The sequence below is a fragment of the Thermobia domestica genome, unplaced genomic scaffold, assembly GCF_964235325.1.
Source record: "Thermobia domestica unplaced genomic scaffold, izTheDome1.hap1.1 HAP1_SCAFFOLD_2475, whole genome shotgun sequence".
NCBI lineage: Eukaryota > Metazoa > Arthropoda > Insecta > Zygentoma > Lepismatidae > Thermobia > Thermobia domestica.
Window position 1 is genome coordinate 1 of NW_027658171.1, and position 10558 is coordinate 10558.

At 32.3% G+C, this 10558-nt stretch overlaps 1 protein-coding gene across 1 annotated transcript; it reads right to left on the reverse strand.

Annotated features, from left to right (window-relative positions):
- Positions 1-7482: 7482 nt before the first annotated feature.
- Positions 7483-10352, reverse strand: LOC145678321 (NADP-dependent malic enzyme-like; the record flags this gene model as incomplete). The annotated part of the gene is made up of 2 exons (XM_081748329.1): positions 7483-7650; positions 10172-10352. Coding segments are annotated over 2 exons (334 nt in total), but the record flags the coding sequence as incomplete, so codon positions are not given.
- Positions 10353-10558: the final 206 nt, after the last annotated feature.

The window sequence follows — 10558 nt, forward strand, 5'->3', positions numbered from 1 at the left end:
GGCACTATTTCGAAATAGCCTTTCCACTTAAAAAGATAAAGGTATATTCTCACAAAACTAGATGCAACTGGATAACACGAGGCATAATTAATTCCTGCATGAGAAAGAAACAACTACATACAATTGTAAAAAGGACGAATAATAGGAAACTAAAAGAATATTTTAATAAATATAGGAGTATTCTTAAAGGTGTAATAAAAGAAGCAAAGAAAATGCACACATCAAATAGGATATCTAAATCTGATAACAAGAACAAAACACTATGGCAAGTAGTAAATGAACAATCAACCGCATCAAAAACGCAAAAAATAGAAATTAATAAAATAATTCAGCATGGCCGAGAAATAACAAATAAACAACATATTGCAAACCTACTTAATGATTTTTTTGCCAACGTTGCGAAAAAATACTCAAATTCTGAGTCTGAAAAGACTAACAACATAAAATTATCTAGTAATTCTGTATCTATATACTTAATACCTACCACAGAGTTAGAAATAAGATCAATTATTAAAAAAATGAAGACGAAAAAATCTTCTGGGCCCGACGATATTCCTTATTACTTGCTTAAAATGTGTGCCGAATATTTTCTTATACCGTTGACTGATATATGCAATTCCTCTCTTGAAACGGGAACATTTCCAGAAGATCTTAAACTTGCAAAAATAAGACCTATACACAAAAAAGGATCAACTACTGACCCAGGAAATTATCGTCCTATCTCTATTCTATCTGTTTTCTCCAAAATTTTAGAAAAAGTTATGTATAACAGATTGGTGCCCTTTTTGGAAAAGAATAATATCTTCACGAAGAGCCAATTCGGGTTTAGAAAGTGCAAATCAATTAACAATGCTGTAGTTGCTTTTCTAAGTGATATATATAAAGCGAGAGAGAGAAGAAATAAAATATATGGAATTTTTCTGGATCTCACAAAAGCCTTTGACCTTGTTAATCACAAAATTTTATTGAATAAATTGCGTAATTATGGTATTAGAGGTCATGCTAATTTATGGTTCCACTCCTATTTGACTAACCGCATGCAATATGTAGAAATAGGTCCAACCAAGTCAGAGGTAAGACACATTAGGCACGGAGTTCCACAAGGATCAATATTAGGTCCTATACTTTTCCTTATCTACATTAACGATCTTCCTGATTATATAGTTCCAAACAAAAGCGTACTTTTTGCGGATGATACAAATATTTTAGTTGAAATTCCAAATAACATTTGCTCCGAGGAAATCATATTTAAGAACACGACAGATAAAATTACAGAATGGATAAAAGCAAACCAACTTAACTTAAATGCAGCGAAAACAACTATAATGAGTTTCAATGAAGGAAAACTGAACTCTCTAAATATACATCAAATACGTATAGACGGGGAACTCATACAGGTATCTGACTCTTGTAAATTTTTAGGGATAAAATTGGACTCTAAGTTAACATGGGACGATCACGTGAATGATTTGTTGAGGAAACTAAGCGCGAAAATATATCTTATACGTAAAGTTAGTAAGATTCTAACTACAGAAACATTGAAAACAATTTATTTCGGATTGATTCAGTCAATTCTATCGTATGGAATCATTTTTTGGGGTAATACCTGTTATGCAAAGAAAGTGTTTACTATGCAGAAGAAAATGTTACGAATAATGTTATCAGTCCCGTTTCATACACCAAGTAGACCACTGTTTCAGAAACTTAAAATATTACCATTGCCGTGTATATACATTCTAGAAACAACATCATTTATACATATGAATAAAAGAAACTTTCAACTCAACTCGGACCTACACGAATACAACACAAGAACAACCAATCATATTCATATCCAAAATTTCCGTCTAACAAGAACTCAAAATTCGTTACACCACATAGGAATAAAACTTTATAATAAATTACCAGATCGTGTCAAACGAATGCCAAACTTGCAGTTTAAAAGACACCTCAAGTTACTGTTACTCAAACATCTTTTCTATGGTTTAGATGAATATCTTCACTGTGATCTTTCTTTATAATGTAAATATCAAAATTTATTTGAATTTTAAAATATATAAAACAAGGTAAATTTATATTTTCTCTAAAAGTACACTTAGTTTGTTTTATTGTTACGTATATATTTTATATTATTACTTTATATATTGTATTATTATATATTATTTTTTAATAATTGTAATACTAATTGTAGCGTATCTCTTGCAATTATTATTATTATAACTTGTAATAGTAACTGTATCTCTTGACGAAGCCATGAACGCTAAGTTCTTACGGCGGAAAATGAAATAAATAAATAAATAAATACTGAGACAAGGACCAAGGAGACTGTTGCACTTGAGAATACTGATGGTAGTCTTTATGAAGATATTCCACCTGGCACGAGAATCTTTAATCCATTGTATAAGGAGGCAGATAAAGAGGGAGCTGGAGAAGAAGCATTAAAAGGTAGTGTAAATTTCGAAAATATTTATGATGTAAATTTGATACCATATGTTAAACAATTACTTAATGATTGTCCAGAAGTAATAACTGATAAGTTAGGGCATGTTCGTGATTATTTATATGAAATTCAATTGACAAATCCATCACCAAGTATTACACAACCATATATGATTCCGAAATACAAAATGAAAGAACTCGATTTGTTTATAGACCATTTAATAGAACAGGGTGTTGTTGACGAAATTAATAGTAGTCCGTACATTTCTTCCTGTTTTAGTTACTAACGAAGATCAATCTAAAAGATTAGTAATCAATTACGGCCAAATTAATTCAAATTGTTATTAACTGTTTTTCCAAGTCCTAACCTAGAATCTATTATTTCGAGCATAGGTAGACACCATCAGTATACATTAATTGATATTCATTCAGCATTTCATCAATTGGAGATTAAACCTGAATGTAGGAACATAACAGGTTTTGCTACACCAAATAGACTATTATAACATTGTCCATTACCTATGGGAATTGCAGTATCACCGTTTGTTTTGGCTAGTTTAATGCATAAAATCTTCCGTGATATCGAAGGGAATTATTTAGATATTTACTGCGATGATCTGATAATTCACTCAGATACCATTGAGAAACAAAGAAATTTTATAAAAAGTTTTACAAAGGTTGAAAGAATGGGAGATTACTATTAGTCCACACAAAGCAGTTTCTGAAATCAAAAGTAAAATTATTAGAATATGAGTTCTATAATGGTAAAATAAAAATAGATGATGAAAAAGTAAGGGTTATTAAAGAAATGCCGAAACCGAATAATAAACGAGGTTTGAACAGAATGTTGGGATTTCTTAATTATTATCTTAGATATGTTATAGATTACTCCGAATTATTAAGTCCATTATATGCTATGAGATCACCTACGGTTCCATTTATCTGGGGGAAGGAGGAAGATGATTTACTCGAGAAAATTAAGGAAGCAATCATTAACCATGTTGTTCTTAAAGTGCCAGATATGGATGTGCCTTTCGTTTTATATGTCGATGCTTTCACCAAAAATTATGGTCCTATATTAAGCCAGTATGATGGAGAAGGAAAACTTAGACCTGTGTACTCCTTGAGTAAACGAGTTCCTCCATCAGATTAGTCGAAAATAGTGTTTGATCTTGAACTTTCTAGCTTAGTTCATGCGCCTGACAAATTTGACATATACTTCCATAAGAAGTTCCACATATGTATTAGTCTTAACCGATGGTTTTTCTACATTTGTCATTATTGAACCTTTTAGGAATTTGAATTCAAATCTATATCTTTGAAGTTAGATAAAAAAATCTTTTATTCTTACGAATATCCAAACAAAGTGATTCATGTTAATGCAAGTTGTTTGCAAAGCGATTATTTCAAACATTATTTATTTAGTTTAAGAATTAAGAACATCTGTACTGCACCTTATTCCATGTCAAGTAATTTGATGGAGAGATAAAACAAAAATATAAAGCTTCTTTTGAAAACATATATTCATTAAAATCAATCTAAATGGTCTAAGTATACTTATCAGGTTCAATACACATTACACAATAGTGAAAATTTGGTAACTCGTAAAAGCCGTAGTGAATTTTACTTAGGAAGAAAAATGTTTAACCCCTTAGACGTAAACTGGATTCTAGATCTAGGAATTTTGAAAGTACTCAAGATAAAGATGAGATGAGTAGAACTATTGTAGATAATGTTGAACTAGCATGGAAAAGGAAAGAGAAAATGTATTCTAGAAAACATAGAAATATATATTTACCTGTTGGAGAGAAAGTATTGGTTAAGAAAGTTACTAAATCTTTAGAAAAACGTTATCACCTAAATTAGATAGTCAATTTCAAGGGCCTTATGAACTTTAAGCTATCCAACGCCAAACATCGTTTGGTTGCAACTCACAGCTGACAAGAAAATTCAAATAAAACATGTTAAAATTACAGCTGTATGTAAAAATCTTTGTAACATTTATAATCCACTTCAATGCTAAAATGTTGTATATGTTATGTGTTATATATATATTTGTGTACTGTGCTCTGTTTATGCAATTCTGTAGGTTCGGAATTGGGTATTTCTGGCCACGGTTCTGTTTGTCCTAAAGAACCTTCCTATAGCAGACTGGAGATAAATCAGGACCATCAGGTGGATAAGCAAGAACAATACCGGCATCAAATTTGTTATCTTTCTGCAGTTATGGTGCGTGCTTCGTCGATTGGACAATGAATTAAAAGGAGTTCCTAAACAACTATCGATTTGATCTTTAAGAATTTTCATCGGTGAGTTCGTTCCGTTATTCTTTACTGCATGTTGTGCATGGAATGTTGAGGAACTTACTTCGAAATGTTAATTAAAGTTTGTTATAATGAAATCACCCAGAGAGGCGGAGAATTTAATATGAGAATTTAATTTAATATGTGAAGAAAAAAAGTCGAAGAACTTTGGACATTTCCGAACATCTGATTAGTTAAACAAACTTGTGTATGGAAACATTGACTTTGTAGATCAATGTCAGTGTTGTGATATTCGTTTGTTTGAAGTGATCGAAACGCCATCTATTTTGTATAATCTACCCGTAACTATTACGTTTCCATTAGAATGAAACGTAAGGTAGGCATAGGTAGGAGCATGAAATTGTGTTCGTCGAATTGAAAATTAGTGAAGTGTAATTTCGGTATGATTTTGGCTTATCGTGCTCCTATACGTAAGGTGGACGGAAGTAAAGTATAAAATTATATGTAGAGTGAACGGGGATATATTGCTCAGCGAGAATTTGTAAGTACTACTTTTTATCCTATTATTTTTCTCTCTTTTGGCCAACTACTGCAAATTTTTGGTGAGTAGTATATCTTTAGTCATTATATTTAATCATTTAAGTATTTGGAAATTAAATTCAATTTAGGAGTAAATTTTGATATGAGTAATCTTCTAAGTTATATAATCTGTAAATTGCAGTCAGATAATTGAAAAGAGGAATGATAATGTTGCAAAACGTCCGTACTAGCATTGAAAAATGAGAAAGGGTTAACTTTAGTTTGGATTTGTATATTAGTGTACGCACCTTTATTTCGTTATTGTTGAATTTATTTTCATGTTGTATAATTTATACAATAAACTGTTAATGTTGAGGAAAATCATAATTTTTATCTGCAAAAGATTACTCGCCCAATTGTTCCGCACTAAGGGAAAGAAAACTGACCCTTTCGTAAGTAGAGGTTTACTTGTTGTCAAGATTGCCTATAGAATTCACCTATATGTAATGTACAGGCAATGTGCAGGTAAACGGAAAATGCAATTATCATGATTGCCAATAAATGGGTTAAAGAGGTGCATGCAATGAACAAGGTTGATTCCAGTGAATCATTAATGTTACAGGTGTAGGAAGCATGTAATATTCAGGCACCAAGTCTCCAGTTTTCATGCACATATGCATGATCCTGACACATGTATAGTACATTGTAATAGAATTGGACACATTACCTGTAACATGCAAAGTGTGAACTCACCTATATGCAGTGTACAGGCAATCTATAGATGAATGGGAACATGCAATGATCATGACTGCCAATAAATGGATTAAACAGATATGTGTAGTGAGTAAATAGCTTAAACAGGTAAATACGATGTACAAGGTTGATTAGAGTGAAACATTCACGTTACAACCGTAGGGAACATGCAATATCCAGACATCAAGTCTCCACTTTGACATGCACATACGCAAAGTGCTGTCACATATATACCGAGGCGTGCGCAGACCCTTGGATTAGACGGATCATATAGTAGTATTACCCCTTAAAGTATGCAGCCTACATTCTAGTAATCCACCTGTAATATACATTTCCCACATATGCCACAGGTAGAAGTAATTCACTTGTAACACGCAGGTCTCATGTATATTACATGTACGTGTGATCAACGTTTAACATGCATGTGATCTATACAATACATGCCCAATTCCTGAACAGGGAAACTACATGTCATGTGGCTCCCATGTACATGTTATCTACATGTCTCTTCTGCTGTATATATACATGGAACGTACATATCTTATGCGTGTCCAACACCTGTGACACGCAAATTTTATGTACACTTAATGCATGCAATGAACAAGGTTGATTCCAGTGAATCATTAATGTTACAGGTGTAGGAAGCATGTAATATAATGTACTTTACATGTATATTCCACTCATACGCCCACTAATTCGCTAACACCTGTATTTCACATGAATTTAACATGTCAATTACATTTTTATCAAATGAAAAGCAGCTATCGTCACATCCGCATGAGGTAACGTATGTCAACTACATGGAGTATGCCGGTTACGTACATGTCCTTCCACTCTCTACATGTTATTTACACGCATTTTTCATGTTGCAAGGTTGCAAGAACATGCAATGATCTTGAAACAAATCCATACCTGTGTCATGCGTTTAAGTGTTTAATTTTCAGGCGCCTGTAAAAATATGCCAGTTTATGCATGTTTCACAGGCGCCTGTAAACCACCTGCATTTTCTGTCTGGGTACAGCCAAACTACCAGTTAAAACTGTAACCGCTTGCTAAATTTCATTTTCTCTAGAGTAAAGGTGATCACGAAAATGTTTGTCGTCCATTGTTGATCCTACATAACATATACTGCTCATAATGCTCATTCTGAATATGTACAAATATGGGCTGAAGGAAAATCCCATTTACATCAGAGGAAGAAAAATTTTAGGAACTCATAGGCATACAGGGGAAAATCTGGTTGGGAAAATATGAGGGAACTAGTACCGTAAGCCTCTAAGAGCACTTCAATATTTAAAATTTCATTTTAGATTTTAATCATTTACGACTTTTAATCTTAATGGCACTCCCGACTAGCTTTAAATATTGTATTCTTGCTCCTAGGTCCTTTTCTATTATCTGAGTCTTATCAGTTGGCTTACTGCATCACTTGCTCTTATACACAGTATATAGGATTAATAAATTAGGTACTAAAATATCAATTTAACATTCTAAAACTAACAAACATCGCTATAATTAGTCTCTAATAAGTGCACCGAGTACTTACTTGAATTAATGTATTTTGCCCATATCTTCGAACAACAGCCTCCATAAACTCATCAATAAAACTATCATACCGCTCGCCTGTAATACGTCTATGTTTCAGACCAATATACAGATCATCGTCCAGAAGTTCCTGTAATGTAAAGTATTGAACAACTGAATGTCGACCCCAAAGCAGTTTTCAATTCAAAAGAAAAGCAAAAATAAATAAATAAATAAAGAAAGAAAGAAAGAAAGAAAGAAAGAAAAAAGAAAGAAAGAAAGAAAGAAAAAAGAAAGAAAAAAGAAAGAAAAAAGAAAGAAAAAAGAAAGAAAAAAGAAAGAAAAAAGAAAGAAAAAAGAAAGAAAAAAGAAAGAAAAAAAGAAAGAAAGAACGAAAGAAAGAAAGAAAGAAAGAAAGAAAGAACGAAAGAAAGAAAGAAAGAAAGAAAGAAAGAAAGAAAGAAAGAAAGAAAGAAAAAAAGAACGAAAGAAAGAAAGAACGAAAGAAAGAAAGAAAGAAAGAAAGAAAGAAAGAAAGAAATAAAGAAAGAAATAAAGAAAGAAAGAAATAAAGAAAGAAAGAAAGAAAGAGAAAGAAAGATAGATAGATAGATAGATAGATAGGTAGATAGATAGATAGGTAGATAGATAGATACATAATAGAGAGAGAGAGAGATCCACCCATAAAATTGTATTTTCCTGATATCTGCGCCTTTACAGAAATAAAATTCTAAAATACAGCACAGTTTTGCGGAAAGTTCACTCATGTTCACGGCGTAATACCTTCATCTAATTAGAAGAATTCCACCACCACTTTCTGCATATCTACTACCTTGAACTGTCAGCTGTGAAATGACGTTAGGCTTGATCTGCTGCGGCTCATAGTGTCCCTGAGATTAAGTACACTAACGCAATCTCTTGCGTAAACGGTTCAATACTTTCTAGACGACCTGATAGCTTGTTCTACAAATCATGCATATTTAACCTACTAATCCAATTTATTAAACTCTCTTTTTCTATTCTTATTGACTGTTATTCTTTTCACTTTCTTACAACATTTTCTATTCTCTTTCGAGTTCACCTGCACGTTCTTGGTCTATGTCATATCCTCCTCCTCTACTATGTACACTCATGTCCAAAATGATTGTCGCATATCTATAATGTCTTCTTGTAAGAATATAATTTGATAATGATTTTGCAGGGTACTTTTAATACTGAAACTGTGTGTATAATCGGGAAATGTATATTTGTGGTAAATTTCATAGGAAAAGAATTGGAAATACGAAAATGATAAGAAGTAAAACAATATGTTGCTAAATGGACATTTTATTTTCGTTTTATTGTTCTTATTTACTGCTCTTTTGACATGAAATTTGCCACATACATGTCTTTGCCTATTATAAACATACTAACATTATAAGAAATACTGGGCAAATTCGTTATCAAATTATATTCCTACAACAACATATTTATAGACATGCGACAATAATTTTGGAAATGAGTGTACATGAACATAATTCTTGTCCCTCTTTACTGTAACGTTGTTTTCATGTTCTGCTCTTGGAATATCTTACCTATCACTCCTATGTAATCCACATCACATTCTCTACACTGCAATTTCTGCTTTATTGTGTCTCACTTTGTTTTGTTATTCGCTCTTTCATTAAGTTCATTATTTTCTACTCCTTTTCTGAAGTCCTGAAGACTTTCCTGAAGCCTTTGTTGTTGTTGTTGTTGTACTAGTAGTAGTAGTAGTTGTTGTATTGCTAGTTTGAAATACTATCCCTTAACAATCTGTGACACGGAAGAAATATTTTTTATGTACATAAATGTTTTGACTGACAAAAATGCAGAAGATTTTTGCCAGAAAATTCCGTAAATTACATAGTTCTGGATTGTAACATAAATGGATCATGGCTATATACCAAGTATATGTAGTTCAAGTAATACAACTTTTCCCTAAAGATGTAATAAAATTTCCCATTTAACTTTAGCTTTGCATTGGTGCATATTTATCCTTTTTAGGTCATATTCGCATATTTTCAGTGTATGTTTTTGTGATTTTTAGCGTATATTTGCATGCATATTTTTCTGTTTTTAGTGCATATCGATCCGAAGTCTAATCATTATTCATGTAACTTCCATTTACTCTGTTTAAAATACAAAATTGCTATCTGTTATGAAGTATGGTAAAAGTTAAAAGCTGCACCATCTAGGAGTGACGAGTTGTCATGTTTGTTACGAAGATTGGATCATTTGTTCATTAAGTGAATTATTCAAAATGGTAGCTGGGTCAGTTGTCTTTTGGATGATTTGTCCAAAATGATAAGACGTAGGATTTGTCCATCGGGTGATTTGTCAAAAATGATAATTGGAGCATTTGTCCATTTTCACATTAGGATGATTTGTCCTACTCTCGAGAAAGTATATGTTATTAATATGGAAAGATGCTGGACTACATTCGGAAAGAAGCTAAATTTAACATGACGTTTATTTTAAAGGAAAAAGGAAGTTTATGGGATTAATTACTTCCCACTCAGTTGAATTCAATAAGTATTGAATATAAGCTTACTTTTGTAATGCAGACATAAACTATACTATCACCTCCACTTTACCCTGAATATTAGGGATTGTATTCTCTATACTATTAATAAGCTCCAAGTTTAACTTACCTGCCTATTGGTACCAACGTCAAGTGTTATAGGTAAACACTGATATGGTTTTATTCCAGCAAGGGCTGTATACAATGCTAATTTGCCAACAGGAATGCCCATTCCATAAGCACCAAGATCACCTAGTCCCAATATTCTTTCGCCATCTGTTACAACTATAGCTCTAACATCTGGTTCTGGCCTGGAACAAAAAAGCACTTTTGCTGTTGTTCGTTTCTTTATTTTAATGATAGCGCTACAAACACTAGAAATCTAAATTAAAAATTGACATTTGAATGAATGCTGAGGATCATTACTGAGAGAACACGATGCCACATATACACTATCAAGACTTTTCTTTTCAATTTTAATATTATTCTCAGCATTAAGGCTATATAAAACCAGGAC